The 24,350-nt window shown below is 34.2% G+C and overlaps 3 protein-coding genes across 5 annotated transcripts in view; 2 read left to right on the forward strand and 1 right to left on the reverse strand.

The window, feature by feature from the left end:
- Positions 1-6,590, reverse strand: part of Hs3st-A (Heparan sulfate 3-O sulfotransferase-A) — a 50,396-nt gene extending 43,806 nt beyond the window's left edge. The window contains exon 1 of one of the 2 annotated variants that reach the window (XM_066396961.1): positions 6,181-6,590. The gene's annotated coding sequence lies outside the window, so the exon portion shown is untranslated. The remainder of the gene's footprint in view (positions 1-6,180) is intronic. The other variant, XM_066396959.1, reaches the window with a different exon arrangement.
- A 5,048-nt stretch (positions 6,591-11,638) lies between these two features.
- LOC136413629 (protein-lysine N-methyltransferase EEF2KMT-like) lies at positions 11,639-13,185 on the forward strand. Its single transcript, XM_066397308.1, has 3 exons — positions 11,639-11,665; positions 12,178-12,498; positions 12,631-13,185. The coding sequence occupies exons 1-3, from the start codon at positions 11,639-11,641 to the stop codon at positions 13,183-13,185; spliced, it is 903 nt and encodes a 300-aa protein (XP_066253405.1).
- A 127-nt stretch (positions 13,186-13,312) lies between these two features.
- MICAL-like (protein) overlaps positions 13,313-24,350 on the forward strand; it is a 49,488-nt gene continuing 38,450 nt past the window's right edge. Inside the window, exon 1 of one of the 2 annotated variants that reach the window (XM_066397041.1) lies at positions 13,313-13,413. The gene's annotated coding sequence lies outside the window, so the exon portion shown is untranslated. Of the gene's footprint in view, positions 13,414-21,539; positions 21,735-24,350 lie in introns of those variants that run through there. The other variant, XM_066397040.1, reaches the window with a different exon arrangement.

Raw genomic sequence — 24,350 nt, forward strand, 5'->3', positions numbered from 1 at the left:
ATGCGTTTTATTCTTATGGGTTCCTTAACTTTATTAAGCTACGAAATGTGCTAATATAAAACTTTCTGAGATTTTGTAGGCAGTCAACAGTAGAAGGCAGAAAAAAGGGGGGAATAATGGCCCCAGATAAAGATAAAAGTGATTATTTGGCTATTCGTCCCATCTACCCCCAGTGTCAGATCTAATCTTTTCGTAACCTTGATATATTCCTTCAGTAAAGATTTCCGTTACAAATGTAGTTGTAGGGATTTGTATTTGGATCTGCTTTTGAGGAACATACGTGAGTTAGACTAAAATGTACGGTTTGAGTGAGTGTGAAAAATTTAACTTTAATGGTGAATTCCGTGAAAATTCTTTCAGAAAAAGCTCTATTTCTCCATACCTTTTCCTATAAATTGAAGACTTACACTTCGTGAGTCATAAAACTTTCCCAGTACATGGCCATGCCCCATGAAATAGTTCAACAAATTTTTCAAATTATACGATATCGAGATCTCTTACTAATTTATATATCTTTTTGAACAATGGCTAATCATGGTGTGCATTATGAAATTAATTTTTACCGAGTTGAATTCAAATTTAAATTTAATTTGTGCTTTAATTGTTCACCTCCAGTTTTTCTTTTATTGGAATACTTTTATCTATTTTAGTTTTGAGGAAAAATCTAAAAAAACATGGTCTGCTGCTACCTAAACTCAGCTGCAAAATAAAGCATACCCACTTACAATTAAATTATATCCCCCTTCCATCTATTGGCAAGCTGAACTCCATTTTCTCTCCATCATTCTTTACATCCTATTCCGTATTTAGGCAGGACTTCATTAAGATACATTTCAAACTGAGTTGGGGAAAGACCCCCCTGTCGGATACCTTTGTTAATTTGGACGTTTCCTGACAGATTATTCACAATCTTATACTGAATATGGATAATATGATATATTTTTGTTAATATCTGATATTGCAGAGGATATCGATTAATACAATCTCTTCGCAACGATTTTTTTAATAAGAGTTATCAGTGATAAAAACCCTACCTGCGTTCATTCACATTAGTCGGGTTCTGCAAAGTTAACAGTTGTACAACTGTTGGGCAACGACACGCTCCCTTTCAAACATAATTAAATTTTAGCTGACGTAATTTGTGTTAAATATTTTTAAAATTTTCCCGAAAATTGTAAACGATACTGAGAAGTGCAGAAACTGTTACACTTCAAACGTGAATGTTACCATTGAAATTCAAAGCAATAATAACGTTAACACCCATTTAAATCTATTTGATGGTTAGCGTATTATTTAGCAGAAATGCCAACAGTTGCATAACTGTTGACTCTGTTGAATCTGACCAATGTTCCCCAAACTTCTCGAGCGCTTTGTTCACTTAATTTTGCACAGCGTCGCCCCATAGAGGTTTTGCACTCTTGATCGTAAAATTCGGGACAAACATGCGATTATGTACTCACATGCATAGTGATTTACTGAATTAAGGAACACGTATATGAAGTATGAATATATTATTAGAAGTACTGAAAATTTAAATTTCATGTTGAGTGATTAATTTGCACTTAAAAAATAAGCAATATTACTTTTCCATTGTATAAAAAGTAAAATCAAAGTAAAACTGCTTCAATTTTTCATTAATTAAACCGAGATTAAACGTGCGTAACTTAAAACGATGAAAAATGGAGTTTAGGGTCAGCCTTGACGGATATCGGGTTTTCCAAATAATTATTCTAGGGAATGAAATTAATGGACACTGAATTGACTCAGGTTTAAAAAGTGAATTAAGCCCAATTTATTCTCGAAAGCCTCTCTAAACAAACGTTTACCAAGACGAAGATCAACTTTAGAATGAAAAGAAATGATTGAATAAAGGATTATAGTGTTAACAAATTTATCGTGCAATCGCAGGGACTCCGAGGAGAAACGGAGTCGAATTCTGGCACTTTTTTGCTATTCATGGATATAATTGCTAAACTGTATTTTTCGACGGTATTTCTCCATTTTAGGGAGCGTAAAGTCATAATACCCAATAAACCGCCATCAAATGAACATAGATATTTCAGGGCGACATAAAACTCCCATCTAAAACTAAAATATTTATATTATCATAGAGAATGGTATTGATCGCTATTTTTTTTTCCTTTCCTGACAAACAAATTGTATGGCGAGTTAACTTTTGCGATAAAAAACGAAATGTGTTTTGCCGAGTCACTCGTTAGGGAGCAAGAGACAACATGCCAAGGACAGACGATGACAATGATTTATACGAATATTCCCTCTTAGGATAGTCCCTTCTTCTGCTGGAAATTTAAATTTCTCAGAATGCGAGAGACAATGACTTGATTGATTTAGAATTACCCAGAGACTCGTGAAAGAAAGATGTATATTGGATTTAAACTCTTTCATGAGATCAATTGATCGGTTGGACGTAGGGACCTTGAAATGTGCACTCAATAATTCAGTCTAGTAAAATTTAGTAAATAAATCAGAGTGGTATTCGCATAAGGTAAATATCGCCAAAAACACGCTGCTTTATACAAATAGATCAAGGCAACTTTCAGCGATAACAAATCGAAGCTGATACATTAACAATCATATTAAATGCTCTTAAAAAATCTGGAAATTGCAAATATTCCTCTTATTCATGTTGATTTTATGATTCATGTTTATGGAAGCAATATTTACATTAGAAATCACCTCTTCCTGATTTTCATATATTCTGTAGGGAAACCTGATTACAAAATACTCTTGTACTCGAAGCTTATTTTTTGTAATGGCATCCATCTGTTTGCAATCCTATTAATAGTTAGAATTTATTTGCACGAAATGATGGAATGTATCAAAAAGCAAATAAAAATACTTCCAATTCAATTATAAAGAAATATTTGAAATTGCCGGATTTTCCATAATCAGAGATAGGCTATCTGCATACTACATATGAAAAATTCACCAATTAGCACCATTTAAAACGGCCTATTAAAGCAGAATAAAATATTTTTTTTACTTTATAAATCAACAATAGTAGTGAAACCCTCCTGAATGTGTCGTTGGGGAAATGAATGTGCTCAGCACAACATCTTACTCCAATTTCATTTCTCAACTCCAACCCACCCAGTAGAAACGTCTTTGGTCCAAAATGTAGTTAAATCAGTACAGGGCTACGGTGGCTTCTCGGGTACTACAGCTAAACTTCTGAACATTCCCAGGGAAGATCCCGCAAACGACCTGACCTGCTGTATTAAGCTAACTAAATCTTTTAGAGGTGATCAGCTCATAGATAGCTATGCTGGTCAGGTAGGGATATTGGTTTCCAAGCATTTCCCAAAAAATAAAATTGAAGATCAAAGAATTTGAAGCTTATCCATGAAATCAATATCAAGCAAAGACATGGTTTTATCAGGGTATGTCGAAATCTGAGGAAGATGATGAATTAGATTAACAAAGCGACTAGTTTAAAAATTAGACGATTTTAGGATTCTGTACATTTTTCAACAGATCTTAAGGCAACGTCGGCTGAGGATGCGTGGGCATCTGCTTCCTTAAATTGGTATGTTCTCTTCTCATACAACTCACGGGGTCAAATAAGGACAAAACGTACCAATTTAGGATACCATATACATACCTTTTGGCAGCCGACGTTTTCTCAAAAAGGTATCAAGTTGAAACAACATAGGACGCGGGATTCCAGAATGATCAAGTAGAACTAACTTATTTTCATTTAACTTCATATTTTATTTTAATGAAATGGACGAACTCATTACAGTCCTCCACTATAACCTAAAGTCTATTGTGGCCTCTTCCTCATTTATAGGCAATATTTATTTCGAAATCCCATCACATCTGCTTTATAGCTTTTTCTAATATACGCTGAAGATGAACGAAGTTGCGAATTTCTAAACTAAAAATTGATCAGTAAAAAGAAACTTTTGAAATTATGATTTCGAAGCTGTATCGCTGGAAAATAAAGTAACCTATGCTAATGCAAATTTGATATGGAAAAGAGTAGATTTTAATCTATTTTCCTGGTACAGTTTCGCAATCGCCAGTGGCGTTCTGAAAGAGAACTGTTTGTTTCAGATGTGTTGCCGCAAACTCGGCAAGGAACCATTACTCTTGAGAAATCATGCAAACCCCTGGCAATATGGTAGATAGAGATAATAATATTCGTCAAGAGAACTAATCAAACATTAGAGACTTCGATAATGGAAGACACCGCAATTTGAAACCACAATTGTGAAAACTTATCCTTAAGAAAGGAGTTAATCTACGCCAATGTGATTTTAGTTAGTGAATAAAAGACATTTTAATCTACTTTTCCGGTACATTTTAGATGGATCAATACCATTCGTCAAGAGAACGAATTCAACATTAGAATCCCCAAGAAAATCTGAAATTAGATTTTGCAAATTTTACGCTGACAAAAATAAAATCTTCTACTCTAACACGGTTGTTACTCTTGAATAGAACACTTTTTAAAAATTTTAAAATTAGTGGCGTTATAAAAGATAATTACCCTGGGCAACAGGTTTTGAAAATTTACCTCTGAGAAATAAAATCTTCCATGTCGATGAAAATTTTTACTTATGAATATTGAATAGGATTAATGAAGTTTTTCCGGAACATTTTACGTAGAGCAGTAACGCTCATCAAAAGAATGAATTCAACATCAAGGAATTCAGTTCTGCAAGAAAATGGGAGCTATAATCTGGAACTATATTTTGATAAACTTTTATCCCTGAGAAATCAAACTATCTGTGGCATCGTAATTTTTATTACTGAATAGAACATATTTTAATTTACTTTTTGGCATTATGCATAGAGATCCGTAACGATCATAAAAAGAAACGGATTCGAACATCAGACTTTTCAATAATTGAAAAAACTACAATAATGTGAAACCAAAACTATTCCCTCAGAAATAACATTATCTATGACACTCTGGTTGTCCATTGGAACGTTTCAGTTTATTTTGAACGTTACGGTCCTGACTATATCACTATATAAGTGATTTGTTTTATAAGTAATCGTTCATCAGATACCGCTATAAAACCATCGTCTTGGCGAACAATTACTTACAAAATAGATTTGTTAAAATATTATAAGCTAAAAAAAGTTTACCAATAAAAGAGCAACCGAATAATTTCATAAAAGTTATATCACGAGCATTTTACGGCGAAGTAATACTTATCTTATGTTAAATACAAAAATTTTACGACACCTTATAAGCTTTAAAACTTGAAACCAAAGCATGTTCGACATCGATTATACAGGGCCCCTCAAAAAACAGCGGCAGCGGTAACTCATATTAGGAACACACCATAGAACTATTTTTCGGACTTTACGTAGGTTTCTAATAATTTGTCACGTGGCATGTACCTTCTTAAATCGATCAATTTTCGAATTATTTGAAGCCGAAATTTGCTAGATTGAGTTGAAAATGTTAGATGAGAAACATTCGATTTACTTCAAAAGTCGCCAATTATACAGGGTATTCCATTTAAAATAAGAGAGCTCGTAACTGTCACGGTTTTTGGGACACCCCGTAGCTTCGAACGTGATTCGGTTCTAAAACTTTTATGTTCAACATTTTGCTCTGGCTCCTGCCGGTTTCTATACATCTCTGTGACTCTGTATAATCGTAATAGTTCAGTAATTTCGGTATTTGAATATTCTACTTCCTGGTTGGGTTAGCAGCATTGACATCCAGTTTGACTTAGTTGAAGTTGGTTTAGAGTAATTGGGCGACTTCTATAGATTTATCCCGCCAAAATTCGCTCATACTTTATATCCCCAGTGAATAATTATCGCGAGATATTCATTATTCAATTAATCATTATTCCCTATCAGAATCCACTTTTCTGCCTGTATGTCTCGCCGTTTACTATTCCTTAATTTTTTAAGGATCAGAACATACAAATGATTACGCACCTAAAATGAATTACCTGTAAACGTTTCAATTCATGCACTTTCCCGATCTGTAATAAACTCTTAATTTCCTGGACTGAATGCCATATTATTGTAAATAGGAGCGCCCCCAAATGCGATATTTCAACAACTCATAAATGCCCCATTTTTCAGGCATGCACCCCCAACAAATACATGCACTCTTTCATGAAGGAAACAATCTCTGATCTCGAAAAATGGATCGTAAATTTGAGCGGCAAAAAGCATCGGACTTACTTTCTGGAGAAGACAGCCCTTGCTCGGTGTAGCAACGGTCTTTAGACTGCAGGATTGGCCAGTCGCAAGTAGGCCAGTTCTAGATAAGAGATGGAAAGGGCCCAAAACCGTTTGAAAAAACCGCACTACCGCACAGGCATGTCGATTTCCATGAGTCCTGCAAACCGTACCGCACGCGAACGCTGTCGAAGTCTGCTTTTCATTCCTGCGACGTTCCAACAACGGCGGAAAATCGACGTTGCGCGCAGGCCTGATCGATAGAAAGGCCACGCATCTCTACTCAAGAATCCCCAAAAATTAGGACTTGCATGAAGACGCGTCCGGGGTCCAAGTAATGGCCCTTGCGACTATCTGATTTATTGTTGCGTCGTGTCTGTCTCTTTATCTTTTCTAGGCAAATATTTTCGAAACTTACTGCCATTCAATGGAATCCTGTTAAGTTTCCACACTGCCATTTTTATTCGCGTGACAAATTTTTTTATTATGGGGTGATGTATTGCAGGTTTAGCTTCAACATACTGCCAACGCTCGGACTGAATTTAGCAAAAAATACATCTAATCATACACGCGAATACATATGTGCCTTGTAGACTTTAGGCAAACCTTCAATGCAGCAAATCAGAGTGTTTCATGGAGAATTCTACTTCAATTACACATCTCTGCAATAAACCACATCATCCCTAAACATAAAAATTAGTCACACTTTATTAAAGTTACTCGCAGTCCTCAATCTACGTTCCCATGACCTTGATAGTTTTCAAATAATCAGCAAAAAACACTTTCCAGATGCAAAGTTCCGCATAAATAATAATCTAATAGGGAAAAATCTGGCGCGCGTGCCGGCCAACGTATGTCTCCATTGTTTGAAATGACTCTACCGGGAAATATTTCAGATAAATTATCAGCTGCTGCAGCTGCAGTGTTATACGGTGGAACACCATCTTGTTGGAAGCAAAGATTATTCAAGCGGTTGATGTAGTTCTTATATTGACGTAATCCGTAAAGCAAGTCCTTAAAAAATACAAATTTCCATTTGCAGTAAATTGTCTTCGTAAATATATGGGCCAACGATCGTATCGTCAAATAAACCAACCCGTACGTTTAGCCCGAAACGTGCTTGCGGCCGACGTCCTTGGGATTCGTGTGGATTTTCAGTAGTCCAGACATATTCATTGTGACTATTGAATATGCCTAAGATGGTAAATTAGCACTCATCTATGCATATGACGATGGAAAGAAAATGGTAATTTTGGCTCAACAATGTCATGAAATTCCTGCAAAACGCTTCAGCATCTCCTGAATGCAAAACTTGGGTAATATTTTGGTTCTCTCAAGATTGCCTGCTATGATAAGCATTATAGCAAACCAACTCATTGCCGTTTATTATTTTTGAGGAGGTTTTTTAACATCTTACTCACGGCCTGAAAAGTTTCCACTCTATTCTCATTTGGTCTGTGAACACGTCTTTTTGGCTTAGAACATGCGCTAAACTCGCTAAATTTCAATGAAGGAGCAAAAAATAATTTTGACCAAATTGTTCTCTTCCTAGAGACCGCGCATTAACTGTAAGAGACGCTAAGCGAAATACAGTTTAACTGTTAAAAATGTCGCGGGTAAATGGTCAGAACCTTGGAAAGGCCCTTTTTTCAAACCGTAATTTGCGGCACCAATCGCAAAAATTGAGAACAAAAATGATCCTTTATTTCGAAAATTTTATAAGATATCGACAAGTGGTTTGCGGCATCTTAGAGAGCTCACTAAGGCGATTAATTTCAGCCATTTCTTAAGGCAATTGCCCCACGTCTGTCCTAGTTATCGCGGTTCAAAATTTGAAAAGTAGCAAAAAATTGGTACCCTATAACGAGATATATGACGATGGAAAGAAAATGGGAATTTTGTTTCACCACTGCCATGAAAGTTCTTTAATATGCTTCAGTATCTCCTGGATGCAAGATTTTGGTGATATGAGCTTTATAAGGGTGATATTTAGGTTTTTCAAGGCTGCCTGCTCAAATACACGAATTTATGTTGCTATAGTCCTTGTCGACGTAGAAAGATTATCGCGAATCAATTCATTGCCGTTTATTGTTTTTGACCATTTCAAAATTTGAAAAACTTATCGGAATTTTTCGAATTTTGAAACGACTATACGGAAATCCACATGATTGAGCTCTGGAAACGGACACCCTTTATATGCACGTTACTCCTGGACACCTTATATTTCTCATGCATTTCTCTTTTCCCACAAACAATTTCAATATCATTACCAAAATCGTGAGACTTTCAGGACTTTGCATAATTCATATTTCAATACAGCACTGACATGACAAACACCGATATCATCTACACAAATATCGTTGTGAAAATTAAAAAATTAGATACACAGTGATACTTAGCATTTCAAACAATACATATGATTAATGGAACTTGTACAGGGTTTTTCCATTTCCATAAAGTAACGGGTGATCATTAAAAAAAAATCCAGCTGAAGGCGGTGAAGGATAAACGTAGGGCGTTGATTAAGGCATTTATTATTTAAGGTCAAACATTTGACTAAGAGACTGATAACTGTGAATTTATCCGAAACATGCCTCTGATATTATGACCGCTACTTTAAGTTTTTTTAATGCGTGGAACCTCAACCTTACAGGTTTTAAGCTTTAACTAAATTTTTAATGTATCGTTACTATAGAAGGCCACTACTTATGACCCTTACGTCTTAGATCTCTTAGCGCTGCGCGCTTCGGGACTTAAACTTGACGTCCAGGTCATAATGATGCATTTTACGACCTTGGTGCATAATATATTATAATTTACAGTAAAATTCTCGCCTCTAAAATGATATTGTTTCATTTAAAGTCGCACATATTTCGGCTTAAAAATTCAAAACAATGCTGCTCTATCTACATCCGCCTTAGGACGTCTCCTCATATACTAATGAACTTTTAAAGTTGTTTCCTCAGTTCCTCATTAACTTTTCCCGAGTGACAGGTAATGTATAACAATGTACCGATAAAAAAGGAAGTCTCATTGCTTTGTCCCCGATTCTAGTGGTAATAAGAGGGGTACATTGTTCTTTGCCAGCCAGGCAACGTTCGCATAAAGGGGTCTGTACTCTTGCCAGCTCGTCTTGAACTGTTTCCGCGTTTGGTCCCTGAAAACCTCTTTTTATTTCAGATTTTTTTAGTGCTCTCAAGATATCAAAGGATGCCTTCTTATTTTTGCACTCAATATTTGTGAGAGAACATCGAAACTTTAATTAACATAATTAATTCCGTTCTAAAGTAAAGCCAAGGAAAAACACTTGTTTTTTTTTTTATTTTTAAACGCGAAATGACTTCTATCGATGCATTTGTTAATCAGATCTCATTTCCTGCAATTTACGCGTATCTCTCCCACATAAAGCTTTTTGTCTTGAATTGAAAACATTAAGCACTAACAGCTATCATGTGGTCGATTTGCGGGAAACGGCATTGGGACACTACAACTAGCAGCCACTGGAGTGGGCTGTTGGCCATGTCCGTTATTAACTAATTTCAGCAAATTGGTGTTTGCCGTAAATGCGTGGCTACCCATTAGTATTGCTCTTAGATTAAGCAGTAATTTGGGTTTAGGCGTAAAATATCTTCAGTTCCCTTTCTAGTCTCCACGCAAAACAAGTTTAAATTTGATAAATCTCTCATAAATCTCTTTAAAAAAAAAAAAATAAAATCGTCACAGCACGTATATATTGTTTGTTCCTGTGTTATCATTAGAATCATTGCACTACCCAAGGACCTTACATAAAGTCTTTTAAAAGTATTGGAACGGGACATTAAAATTAAATATAGTGCCGAATGCGCTAGAAGAACTGCATCTGGCAAACGATGGACTATGATGAGGAGAACTTTGACACCTTGTGCATTGAACAATTCTCTTCTTTTCTATGAGACTAATTTAATCAAACAGTAATATGTTTGTGGAAAGAATATGTAAATGGGTGTAATGGTGTGGTGTGATGTGGTCCTTTAGGTGAGGACTACCTTGTATAGAGACACAGTTATTAATTTCTTGACAATTTGGAGATTAAACTAAATGGTCATTTATGATAATTGTTGATCATTAAGAAAACCTCAAGCAGACGTTGGAATATGAGATATGTGCCTTGGATATATTTATTTGTTATTTATTGTCAATAAGATATTTGATGATAAGTAGCAAAAGGCTTAATCAACGCTGTACATTTATGCTTCCGTGCTTATCACGAAGGTGTTTTTTTTATCACCAGTTACTTACATAGATTTAATACTATTATAGGTACTAAATCTAGATCCAATCGTTACCTTTTACAGGGTGTCTTATTTAATTGGACTTACTATCGCTATCTCCAAAACAGCGAGAGTTACAAAATCGATTAAATTAAAGAAAAGTTGAAATTTTGTAATATACCGTAAACTGCTTTGAGAAATTGTTTTTGGTTTCGAGATTGGGTGAAACATGTAAAATCGATCAACATATTCAATCGGAAATATTTCAATAATTATAGATTTGATAAAAAAAATCTATTAACTTTTTTAGCTTCTTCCTCTTTATATCACAAGCCAGTTGTTATCCTACGGTAACATTTTACGTTCAAAATGTTCATATAAACTTACTTTTTTATATTACAAAGCTTAACTTTGTTCGCACAGTACTTAGACATAGCAAAATTTTCAAAAAAACCTCAATGAAAATGTGGTTAAAAATTTTCAATTAGGTAAAAACATATTGATTTCGACATATTAAATTAACGATAATGTCGCATATTTCTATTTATCGATAGTAGAAGACATGCCTCCTGATTTTTCTGTTCTTGTCTATCTGTGACGTATTAACCTGGGATGACCTAACCTGTTTTATACCAACTTGTTCGTTTACATTTCAATAAAAAATTTAAATATAAAATTTTGAATATTTAAAATAAAAATTAACATTAAATTAAAATTAATACATAGTTATTAACGTTTTAATTTTCTATTGTTTTTGTACATGCTTCCTATAAAGCACAGACTGTAGTGAACAGGAAAGGAGTCCCTCGGGAATACCAATCTAAATCTCCACTTCCAGAAAATTATGAATAATGATTTGGCTAAGCTATGTTCACGTTTCTTATGTGGCTCCCAAATTAATGAGGACTCATTTTCCAACATTGTAAGTTAAACTCTTTCTACCTATTATAACAGAATACTTCATCCTCGATCAACTCCAAGGGATGTTTTCTCAGGTGTTTCACTATTTGAGAGTTTACAATTATTGCATATTATTAATATGTTTACCAAAGACATTGATAATTTGCTCATATAAAGCAAAGTTCAAAACCCTCACACTGCAAAAAAAGAGTTCAACAGTCTGTTTTTAGCAGTCAAAGTTTGAATCCTTAAAAAAAATACTACCCATACAATAATATGAAATGAAGCTAACTTAATTTTTGTTCATAAAAATGGAAGATTCTCTAGTCAGTTACTGGGTGACTCTTAAATAACTGCTCATTTGTAGCTTGGTTTGCATAATACCAAATTACGAAAATGATGGCAGGATTGATGTAAGAGACACAACAGAAACCTTTTCTATTGGTCAAGAAACTGCCACTTTTTCAACCAATTAAATTAATTATACTATCAGTTTTAAACTTTGAAAAGTTTGATATTGGTGTTTGTTAATCAGAAAAATGGTAGTAAAAATATCAACATTTCAAGAAAAACCTGTTAAATTGAAAAATTGACAGTTCGCAAACCTTTTCTATTAAAAACTCCTATCAGAAGCAGTTTTTTTAATTGTCAAAGTTTTTTAATGGTTGTTTTATAGAATAAAGAAAAAAAATCTGTCGGTATTACATATTTTCAATTATTTCACTGTTACTGAATATGTAAAGACTTTTCAAATGTCATAAACAAGCCCTTATTTACAATGTATACCAGAGATTTGAGTGTTTCCCTCAATATTTCTTGTAATAAATAGAAAATGATCTTTACTTTTTAGGACCTGTCCTTAGAAAATCAGGAATTGATTATAAAAAAAACTATAAAACATCCACTAGTATTGGCATATCCCCTCAACCAAGCCTATCAGAAGAAGTTTCTAAAAGATTATTTGAATTATCTTGAAAAACAGGGTATTGAAGTTTTTGAGGACCTTTATTTGGCTTATGCCCAGTTAGTGGCACAACCAGAGGATACTGATGTTGATTGTTTCAAACATTATTCCATTATTGATGAATTCAATGATAAAACAACATTCATAAGTTTAGCCGAAGATATTCACTTAATATCAGATGGAACCACAGGATTAAGAACATGGCAGGTAAATTTATGTAGTTTTGTTTTAGAAGGTACATGCAATTTAATCAATGGATGGCATTGTTCAACACAGAACTTCATTTAATTTCAATTAAACCCAATTCATATACTGAATATGAATCCATCTTCCTTTCAGGCTTCCTTGGCGCTAGCTGAATGGTGTTTAATTAACAAAGATGTTTTATCTAAGAAAAAGTTCTTGGAATTAGGATCTGGAATTGGACTTACCGGTCTTGTGGTGTCCCTGCATTGTCAACCAAAAACATATATCTTCAGTGATTGCCATTCATCAGTCTTAGATGCTTTGGCGAAAAATATTATTGTCAATTGCAAGGAGTTGATGCATGCTTTCGAAAAAGAAACAATAAATAACCGTTTGATATTAGAAAAACGACTTGAAAATGGCCCAAAAATTTCAGTTTTAAAACTGCCTTGGGAGGAAATAGACGAGTCTGTTTGTGACAAATTGGGAAAACTAGATTTTATCTTAGCTGCTGATATTGTTTATGATAGTTCACTATTTGGAGCTCTTATCAAAGGTTTAAGGTGTCTATATCTCAATTGTAAAGTAGAGGAAGTGGTTTTTGCCTGTACGGAGAGAAATCCAGACACTTTAAGTTGCTTTTTGCAAGAACTTGGTAAGGAGCTTCAACTTTGCTCTCTTAAGCAAAACTGTTGTCTGAAAAAGTAAATAAAGTTGAATTTGTTGATATTTTTGTGTGTGACTTTGGTGAACTGCAGTTTTGCTTAAAAAAACTGTAAGTTGTTTCTGAAGCTTTAGAAAGTATTGTAAAATTCAAATTTACAGGTCAATATTTTAAAGTAACCAAAGAAGTCTGTTTGACCCAGAAAAACTTTGAGTGGCCCCTCCAGCCACCTGTGAGAATTTTCAAATTTAAAGCCCATTAACTTTTGATAGGTAAGTGATACAAAAAACATTTTTCTAATAAATCTGTACTGCTTTTTTGGCCTAAACTTTCAAATAACATATGATTAAAATGTTGAACTTCCTTTTTTCCCCATTACTACCATTTTTGTAGATCTAGATAGACATAAATGCGCCGATAACTAACAAGTTTCACTTTATCTGTAAATTGTGTCACTGAAACGCACGTCCGGTACAGTTTCTTTTTCTGTAAGATCAAAAAAGTACTTAGTGCTACGTTGCGTACATACTAAGTACCAGAAATCACATGTTGATATTTGCACGGTCTTGTTTACAAGAATTATTTTATGAAGCGATCTATTTTCAAGGATAAATAAATGCCTTTTTTGTTCAGGTTTTAAATAGCCTACATCGGGACTATAATTTCGTTTACTTACCTGAGGTGGTTGGAATGCAGTCGTAGGTTGGCGTAAGTTTTTGTTGATGGCACACATGTTTAGCTATTTTTTATCAAAAAATGAGGTTGTAAAGAAATTGTAAAAAAATAGCCTTAAGAAAAGATTTCAGGGGTCAATATTCTAAATAAACAATTGATATAGTAGAATTTAGTGGTGGCAAGAAAAGATGCGTTGGTTCATTCACAAAGCTCCTGCAAAAAAGGTAAAATATATTTACGAATCTGATATACTTCGAATGGAGATTTCAGAAGTACAGACTTGAAATTTAGAGTATTGACGAGTAATAATCATGCTTGAGTGAAGTGTTAGTTGGTAACAAATTAACAGGAAACACAATAGCAGGAAGTACTGTAACCACTACTATTTGTTTTGATTGATATTGCCATCACAGAACTGTCAAAGTTTAATATACCGCCTGTGTTTCAATTTCGCGCTAATTAGCGGTATAAAATGGCGGTCGTTGTTACTTAGCATAAGAATTATTTTAGTTTTAAACACTCTTTGAAGTCCCTTAAAGGTTTTCTTACATCATCTAACCCTTTCAATAACGAATTTATCATGGTTTTCATTTCCCACCGGCCTGACATTAAATAAGAACAAAGGCGCTCGTTCCCATCGCAATCTCTCATCAGCGTCCTAAATGGAAATCGGCTGCGAAGGACCCACCGAGTAGTTTCTTGTTGGAGAGTGATGGACAAAAAACGAAAAATTCGCGGCGCCCGAAAACCGATTCGGGTCGAAAATAAAGACAAGCGGCACGACCAAATAACACGTGAAAGACCACAGCGTGGAACACCTCGGGGGTGTCTGGTCGATAGAATGAAATATATGTCTGGTCGTTGTAGAGAGAAACGTTTAAATTATGTGGGTGAGCGTAAAATATGATGCCTCATGTCCAGCTGGGATAATGCAAATGTGTAAATGTAAATTGTAATCGTAGCTAATGGGCAAGAACCATGAATGCCACCCTCAACATCGTTTTTCTTTGAGGTTTCTTATTACAACTATAATTTGCTAGAAATGTTGCCTCTTAGGTTTACTAACACGGGCGAAAGCAAATTTTCAAAATTTTCATCTCCTGGTTTAGAGTCTCTTCATTTATCATTATACCAAGACACCCCATGTCAAATAATGAAATATTACATCCATGAAATGAAGATTTCATAAACCAGTTTGAAGGCGTAGATAGTAAAAGTATCTACATACGTATGTGCCGATGGGCGCTATAATTGCTTGGTTCTGTATTCGGGTTCATATAGCCACAGTATCGCTTAAGTACCGAGCCTACATCCGCCGGAAGCAACGTAGAACACCATTATTATTTGTTTTAACGTATGTTCGTGCGTGCAAAGAAATGCAATTAAGTCATTGTTGTTCTTTTCAAGTCTAGGTTCGCTAGGTGCAAGGAACTTGTGAAAAATTTTCCCACCATTATTCATATTTAGGTTTGGCGGATCCTTAAGGTCACGTTGGTGTAGGTAATTAAGTTATGTGGAGCAACATTTTTATAGGCCATTAGGGTGAGAGGTTTGCACACAGAGACATGATTTTCTATTCTTCAGTATAATCGAAATAGTACTGAAAAATGAGTATATTTGGGATATCTCCAATTTTATGGAAAATCAGACGTTTACAGAGACTTGGGTTTCGTATAGTATTTCCTGTCCCTGGGAATTTTAAATATATCCTATATGTTATGTGTACAATTTCACCGCTCCAACAACCTCTACCTGGAAATTTTATTGTCTTCCATTGGAAGAAAATAATTTATCCTATCACAGACGTGAAAATGGTATTCACCATTATGTCCACTTTCCATCCCTAATTCCCTTCCTTCAGAGCCATTCCATTTGTTACACAAACCCACCGGCAATTGCAGACAAAGTAAAGAACATAGTTATCTCTGAATTTTATTTATTAGAAGCCACTATAAAGGATCTCGTTTCACAATCAAGCAAAGATGCTCGCATGTAATTAATACCAACATTGTGAAGGCGGGTGCGTTACAAACTTGTTTGGAAAAATTGTGGAGCATGTTTGCGCATCAACCAGGGCCACAGGTCAAACGTAACCGAGACTTTAAGGACTTTCCCTATTTGGATAAACACAAACGCATATGACGAGCCGGGTCGGGTCTATGGCCGGTGGTTGTGACTAACTAACGGGCAAGGCAGTGTAAATAAAGACTTCTTGTCTGGTGCATCTTGAGACGAGGATCGTTGACACTGCTACAGTTTAAATTGCACATCTTTGACCAATTAGAGAATAGAAGGTTTATTTTCTGCGAAAAATAGTTTAAATTTACTTTGCATTTGCCCTTGGTGTGTTTTCGTAGTGTAACAATGGTTTGCAGATATTTTTGTATATATTTGTTGTTTCACTGAGGGGAATATTTATATCCATATTTTTAGTTTTTATCTATTTATCCTATATTTTGCTTAGTTCCTTAATTGTTTGCTTTACTTTGTGGCAATTTATGCTGAACTTCATTCTCTATCGAGCAGCAATAACGAATTGCAACCAGTGAGATGACCGCAAAACAAATTTGTGTGCAAATTTCCATTGTGTAATTTTATTACTTACTTCATATTCATTGTACTTGCTTCGACGTAAATGCAAAAAATTCTAAACTTAAATTAATTATAAAGCTGTGCGCAATGGCTTATCATTATGTTAATTAGTAAAAAGCTGATTTATGAAGCATTGAAAGTGTTTGAGAATAGTAACGTTAAACTATAGACTATAACTACAATTGTCTTAACGGCTTCAGTAACTACGTTCTGCCTTATTTCAGGATTGTTATTATACCCATAAAACAACATCATCTCGGTTTTATTGTAATCTGAAATCTTTATGTTGTCACCCGTAACACTTGCAGGACGCTGTTTTCGTTTTATTTATCACAGCCATATGTTTCATACATATTAACCCACTTAATTCATACAAACGTTATTTATTGTTAGACGACATAACGGCACTATTGTGGTGGGTTTACCACTTCCTCAAGTGCAATTTCGAAAAAATCTATTGAAATCTCTGTTGGCCAACTCCAGACACGATAAGCAATAATTTTGCTGCTACGACTTTCATACGTTTTTTGTTGGTCCATTCCATAAGAAGAGATTTTAAATTATTACTTCCTGACATCAGAATTAATAACTGTGACATTAACGATTGTGCACGTCGAATAGTAAATTACGTATGCCTGTATTGTGCCTGATAGTTGCGATCGTATCGTATCTTGCTCTCAATTTATTGGCGAAGGTTTGAGTACCACGAGACACTCTTGTCGCGTTTTTAGTAAGTTGGAACTGTCGTTTTATGTTAAAAATTAAATGACAAATCAATAGATAAATGATGTTTGACATATTTATGTGGTGGTAGAAACGTGTTTGCTGCTTGGGAATAATTTGTGAATTTATCTTTTTAGAGGGCACATTGTGTCTCGTCGGATGGGCAAACCTAAAAAAATATCATAACAAGTTTAAATATCCGTTTGAAAGATTATTTAGAAAAATGAGAAAACAAGTAGAGAGTTAATAGTAAAAAATTGCAAGGACTTTCCGTATACAAAAATGATTGAACACTATTTTTTCTTTAATAGTATCGTCCATGTATTAGACATAAAGTCAAGTCCAGATTCGAAATGCCGAATTCGGAATTTTCATGAGAAGGTCTGATAATATTTGTTTTTTTTTTCAATTAAAATATTCAGGCTGTAACATAAATAGGGGTTTTCCTTTTAACACGACATAGACTTCAAAAAACTAAGAAATATTTTTATATAACATTTTTTCGAAATCTCAAAAAAAAACGAAATATGCGGAGATGAGTTTCAATAAATTTTTGTATAAAATCTAAATCCATTCCTGCATAAAATAGTAAATTCAACGTAAACGAAATAAAATGTTCCACAAAAAATCATCAGTTATTGGCAAAAACGCAAAAAATATTTAATGTTTACTGTTTTTATGCTATTTACCCATGCCCCTTAAAAATCAGTCGTGAAGATTAGCTCCAAGTGTTATTTTGATAAACTAGTATTAGATATACTATTAAATTGAAAATTATTGTTCATTATGCAATGCTATTGCACAAGAAATAATTAGAGGAAAACCTTCTCTTCTAATAGCATGCACAGAGTCGTGGATAAGGCAAGAAGCAATTTGTGCAAATGAAACCAATGGAGACAATTTCGAACACCTTTTATAGTCAGTCCCGGAGTGAGTAGTAGCTAAAGATATGGCATTTATTAAAACTTTCATAGGCGCATATTTTGGTTGTTTTTGAAATTTCGAAAATATATTATGTAAAAATACTACTTAGTTTTTTGAGGTCTATGTCGTGTTAAAAGGAAAACCCCTACTTATGTTACACCCTGTATAATCGTGAGGTACATAGTTAAATTAGAGATAAAAAGTATTTCGAAAATACAGCCAAAAAATATCTGAGCCGCATTTAAAACATTGAAGAGTGGGGCTTGTGTCTCATAAACGATCAGAAAGTCGATTTGGAAACTGAAAAAGTACGTTGAACTCATCTGTACTTTACTCTTACGTATTGAACAATTTTTTCCACATTAGAAACTTGTTCTGAAAAAAACAAGCATAACTTTAATTATTCCCATATTACCTAAGCCATTACTCAAACTATTATTTCGGGTTCTTCACACATCCTGCACAACCATTTTATAGAAAAGTACCGGTTCTTCTTAAACTCCAGGAGTCATTTATATGACCTGCCATTGTTAGCCAGTATTTATGTAAAGTTGGGCCTGTTATTAGGTACCACTTTAAAGAACGGGCCGCCGTGATGGGTTGTCTGTCCGATCCGTAGCTGTATCGATGAAAATTGGAAGGTACTGGGGCCGCCTCAGACCTCTAGACTCGTTCGATTTTAAGTGATAAGTATGTGAATAAATAATAATTTCGATACGCAAAAGGTATGGTCCCCTTTGAGATCTTTTCCAATGCTCTGATGATACTTACTTAACAATTTACTTGCGCCAGTGTAAGTTGGTCCAAGGATAAACATTATCCCATTGTAAATCTATTTGTCTTCATCAGCTGCTTGCGTTATTTTAAATTAGTGAATCTAATTTTTTTCTGTCTACAGACCTAATTTGTAATTACTATATGTATCTCTCTGTTCCGAAGAACTTAAATGTTTTGATACATTTGCAACTTTCAAATTTATAACTATTACACTTAAGAAAGTTTAAATCCATTATCGTAATAAATAATTCCCGATATCTATGTAATATAATGTATTATTAATAGGCCGTTGAACTACAGAATACAAGAACTGTTGGATGCTAATAAACGCATTGAATTTCCACTTTAGCACAATAATTTAAACCGATAGGTTGAAATTTTATGCCGTTGATGAAGATAAGACCCAAATTCGAGTTAGAAAGTGGCATTCCCTAGTTTGACTGTTGGGACGCTAATACGCCTCATCAAGATAAAAGGCCAGGCAAGAGAAGGTCTTCTACTGTAAATAAACAAGTTTTTAGTTAAAAAAAGTCTAACAATCAATGAGCCTAATGAATTGGAAAATTGTTAACTAGTGAGATCTGCGAGCCAATTAATTGTGGTGTCCTTTTGAAAAAGTCTTCAGTCACTTCCATATTTAACTCAATGAACTACTGCGGTTTCTAATAAACCCATACCTTATACAAAAGCATTGAATCAAAAGGAAAGTAAGGTGTCAAGGATTGAAAAAAAGTGAAAATACATTGGGAAAAACTGTACCTAAGTATTACTCTTACTTTCGTATTTTTGGGTTGGTATTTGATTATTTCTATTAGATGGTTAATTTTGAGCGAAAATCTCATCGTAAAAAAGGAGAATTTACAATATGTTCTTACTTTGTTCTAGAGAAGGCCTCCCTTGGTCCTTAACTTAGGATTATAGCTGAATTATTAGCTATTCTATAGATTATGGTAAATTAGGGAAAAATGTTTAACCACCACCACCATCAGCTTTTTTGGCATTTTAAATCGGATTAGAGCTTTCCGATTTTATGTTGTATGATATGTCATTGAAAAGTTCTTGTTCCACCTTTCCAATGGTTAATGTTGCATATTCAACTCCTTGAGTGGTGGTCCACTCTGGTGATGCACGTCCTAACACCCACTATAGGTAGTTGGTAGTCCACCATTCGTCAGGGAATTCAACGTTCTCACCGTCTGCTAGCTTATGGAAAATTGAATATCTGAAAAAGCATCGTAAATCCCAACAACCTTTTCTAAAAGTTTCCTAAACGTATACGTGATTTTGATTAGCCCAGGAAAATAGTACTTATATTTTGTATCCACGTTTTTTTACTCAGAATGTACGCGTGTCTTACATTTATATTTATTTTACTAATAATACAACCCGCACATAATATATAAACGTTCAAAGCTGATATTACAGGGGGTAATTAAAAATATACATATGATCAATATAGCAGTTAACTTACACGCCTATTCAATATATTAACTTGTAAAATCAAAATAAAAGAAATCAGAACGCGTTAAAACACGTTCTTCCCAGCAGCGTACTCGACGGACCCCTAAGATGATGATGGCCTGTTCACATGAATATTTCTTTTGTTTGTTTATTTTCAATCGGTCTGTTGAGCCCTATACGGGCTTTACTTTTGAAGCCGATGCGACTACCTGCTATATAATGCCCCATCATCAGAGTAAAACGAGCCTCACTCTTTATTCGGGGATTCCAATCATCCGCACCAAAAGTTTCATAACTGAAGATTCAGAAGAGATGTATTATTGTCAAGTTGGGCGACAACAGAAACCGCAGTACTCCCTATTTTTTATTTTTTTTACAATTTTTTTTGTAATTTTGCGTGTTGACCGTAAGTGATCCCATATTGTGATTTTTAACACTGTAATACCCTGTATTTTTTTACATGTTTGGATTATGCGGATCATTTAACAAATGGCAGGTTTTTTCGTAGTTTTGTTTCATGGTCACGTCAAATCTTCCTCTGGTACTGACAGCGAGGTACTGAATTTAAGATTAGATTTAACGTTATAACATTTTAAAAAAATATAGTTGTTGAGTAACGATTCGAAATTTTTCGAGTTCAGCAATTTTACATCCTACATTGACCCGGCAAATACTTTTTATCGGGCACTCTTATTTTAGAATCACCTCGAAAATTGGGGAGATACCTACAGATGTAATCTATTCTTTGTCTGTTGAGAAATGTTCTCAATATTTTTCTAGATCCGTTATAGGCATAAAGTGGTACTATCCAAAACTCACACAGCTAGTCTTCAGTTAGGGTAGCAGGGTTATTATATCCGTTTGGGATTAGAGTGCCATCATGAGATTATAACATATTAACCAATGGTTCCTTGCACTAGGTACGAAAGAGGTGCCTTAAGGCTTAGTATATCTTCTTTCTCAGAAATTAGAAGGAAATCAGAGGAATAATGAAGAGCTACACTAACGTCAGCTCAATACATCTTTTCTATGATTTCTCAACTCAGCCTTGACATTAATAAGGGTTAATCTATAATATTTAATAAGATTATCAGCTATGTAGAAGTGGAAGTTCATGACTAAAGTTGTGGAGGAATCATTGGTGCAGATTTCAAGTGGCAATCTCTAGCGTTGCCTGACACTGCGCGTGAAACCTCTGCGCAGCACAACACGGTGTAGTGTAGGTTTTAATAGGATTTTCTATATCTGCGCTGACTTAGTTCCACAAAGGACACGTCTGGCGCAAGTAGTGCTGCCGCGTTTCGTTTATTGGCTCCGGCACGTGTCCGTCGTCAATTTATTGTCGTTAGTCGTTCGTAATTGTTATTCTTTAAATACTCGTTTATTGCCCTGAATTCGAATTATTTTAATCTAGAGAAGCGTTGTCGTTTAAAATTAATTGGTAAGTTTTATTGATTGATTGGGACAATTGATTTTGAGTGATGTAGTCATGACGAGTGACTCAATTCTGGAGTATAAAGATTTAATCATGTAGGCTTGAAATTGATATTACACAATAATTTTGTAAACATTGATTATTTTTTAAGCTTAAAATGAATCATTTTATTGTTGCATATTTAGTCTTATCGATAAATTATGCTTTTGCTGATTTTGAAAATTTTAATGTATTTATAGGTTGGTATCTATGTTATTGGTATTTACTACTCATAGTTTTTTTTATCTTTACTTTGCATTGGCCAATTGAAGGTCAAAATTCGCCTTCATGAATTTGTCAATATATTTATTTGTATCTAATTTTTTCTTTTAATATTATAGTCAGGTAGTGCATGTTTGTATTATTTGTTTAAATCATTCAATAATCCATCTTAATTAGCGGTTGAATTTTTTAATATGCAGTTTTGCAATTTCAAAGTTATCCAGCGAATGATCTTAACTTTGATCTATTAATAGACGATATCTGTAGCTGGCAAACGAATCATACATATTGTATCGCCTCTCAATCTCCAGTAATACCTGTGCTTTAAGCGAAATATGAAATTGAATTAAAATAGTTCTTTGCCGAGAGTTTCCCAAGAGTAATGCATAATCCTCGACTTCTTGGCATTTAATCCCAAATTATTGGCGTTTTATTGCATTAATAATAAATGCCCTAATATGATAAAGCAAAAAATATTGAGTTGTTATTGGACTAGAAAAATGAAAACGTATACATTGAAATCACTGCCATTGAAATTAGGGCACCAATTATATTTGATATTTTTATGTTTATCACTGACATTCGTTTTTGAATTTGTAATTATATTGCGTGTGTTTCTTACTTATTGCAATATCGTTTTAGCTAAGTAATTGCTCCAGATGAAAAGCAAGTGGAGAAACATTGAAGTGGCACATTATTTCTTAACATATATTTATTTTGTAGCAATAATTTACTGATTTTCGTTTTATGATTAAGACATAAGTAGAAAGTAGATTATTATACTGTCTGGCACTTTTGGCAGAGGAAACCCGTATAAAATGAAAAATCCAATATTTGCGTCTTGGCCATTTATAAGTCTCGTGCAGGCGTATCGATCGAAGTTGGAAGGAAAAATCGCTACGAACGCCATTTCAGAAGAATATTATTTCCAAAAGGACTAAAGAAAAGTTAAAGCAAATTAAACTGTATAGACAAATGCACTAATCCTCCGAAACGTTACGTTTTCAATCAATAATTTCAATTTTCTATCGAATGAATTGTTCACAGCATTGACAAAAAAACCGGATTTTTATCAGTGTCCTCAAGGTGATATGACTAGTTTAATTATTTACCAATATTAACATTAATCTGACAATAGCATATTTATTGTCAGACGTTACGCATTATAATCACAGAGTCATTGCAACGTCGAATTAGTAGTGATTGTGGCAAAATTAATCAGATTTTTATCGAAGACATACAATATTTGGTTCATTTGACTGGCAAAAACGCAGTAAGTATTTTCTTGCTTGTGTTAAGAAGCTTTTCAAGAAAATAATTTTTCGGACATTCGTTCAGCCGAATATAACTTGAGCTCTGGTGTTTCATCTGATAAATTTTGACTGTATGCTAATTTAGTCATTGTTTCTTTAAGCAAAAGCACTCAACGGCAGCAAAAAAATCCTTCTCGCTAAAGCGTTCGTGATTTTTTTTGTCTTATTAGTGTATCATACTTTCGCTAGATAACAATGATTTCGAACCAATAGATAAAACATAAAACCTTATTGCATACAGTTTGGCCCAAGCGGATGAATCATGCATGGGAACCTCTGAAACTGTAAGAGATACAAAAACGGTTAAATGGGTAACTTTTCTCGCAAATTTACTTTGGCTTAACACTATTTCTTGCAAAAAATAACTCTTATTCAATAAGTATGGCGCTTTTTTACGTAGAATGCGAAAACATATAAAGTGTGTATCATCCCTTCCGGGTTGTGCACAGAAAGCCATATTGCATTTTTAAATTTACGGAAAGGACTTAAAAACCCTTTTCCAATGTGATAACAATAATTGGTCAACAAGCACTTACATCGTTGAAAAGGGTGTTTAAGCAGATTCCGAGAATGCGAAATCCATAAGTTATTACGAAGTTAATATACTTAACTCAAACTCTGCCCATTTAACCGTCCCTGTATCTCTTACAATTTCCTGGATCGTAATACATGCATCACATCACCAATTTGGATCTACACTGTATGTTATTAAATGAGCTAGAAAATAGGTACAGGCTCGGGAAATTGAGACTCTTAGATCAGAATAATGGGGGCATTTAACTATTAAACCTAGTTAAAGAGCACGTAAATGTTTAATACCTTATAAATGAATTTTTGAATTCAATACTGTATCATTAATCGATTTTACGTTGTGCTGGTATGCTATATGCGGTCATGTTTACTATAAACTTTCATGTGTTCTCTGTTTTTATGGTTTTTGTTATCTTTAGTGTTTCCCTTTCAGCTGTTAAATTTTCCCATGCCTTTCTTTACCTACCTATCTTTGTGAGGTAGGTATAAAAAGTTTCTACATGTGAACAAGGGCATA

Source organism: Euwallacea similis, chromosome 14 (assembly GCF_039881205.1).
Source record: "Euwallacea similis isolate ESF13 chromosome 14, ESF131.1, whole genome shotgun sequence".
Lineage (NCBI taxonomy): Eukaryota > Metazoa > Arthropoda > Insecta > Coleoptera > Curculionidae > Euwallacea > Euwallacea similis.

Excerpts from the sequence above, each read along its gene's own strand:
- LOC136413629 (XM_066397308.1), top strand. The coding sequence starts at position 11,639 with ATGGAAGATTCTCTAGTCAGTTACTGG. Across the intron at positions 11,666-12,177 it reads ATTCTCTAGTCAGTTACTGG|GACCTGTCCTTAGAAAATCA; the intron begins GTGACTCTTAAA and ends TTTACTTTTTAG. Across the intron at positions 12,499-12,630 it reads CAGGATTAAGAACATGGCAG|GCTTCCTTGGCGCTAGCTGA; the intron begins GTAAATTTATGT and ends TCTTCCTTTCAG.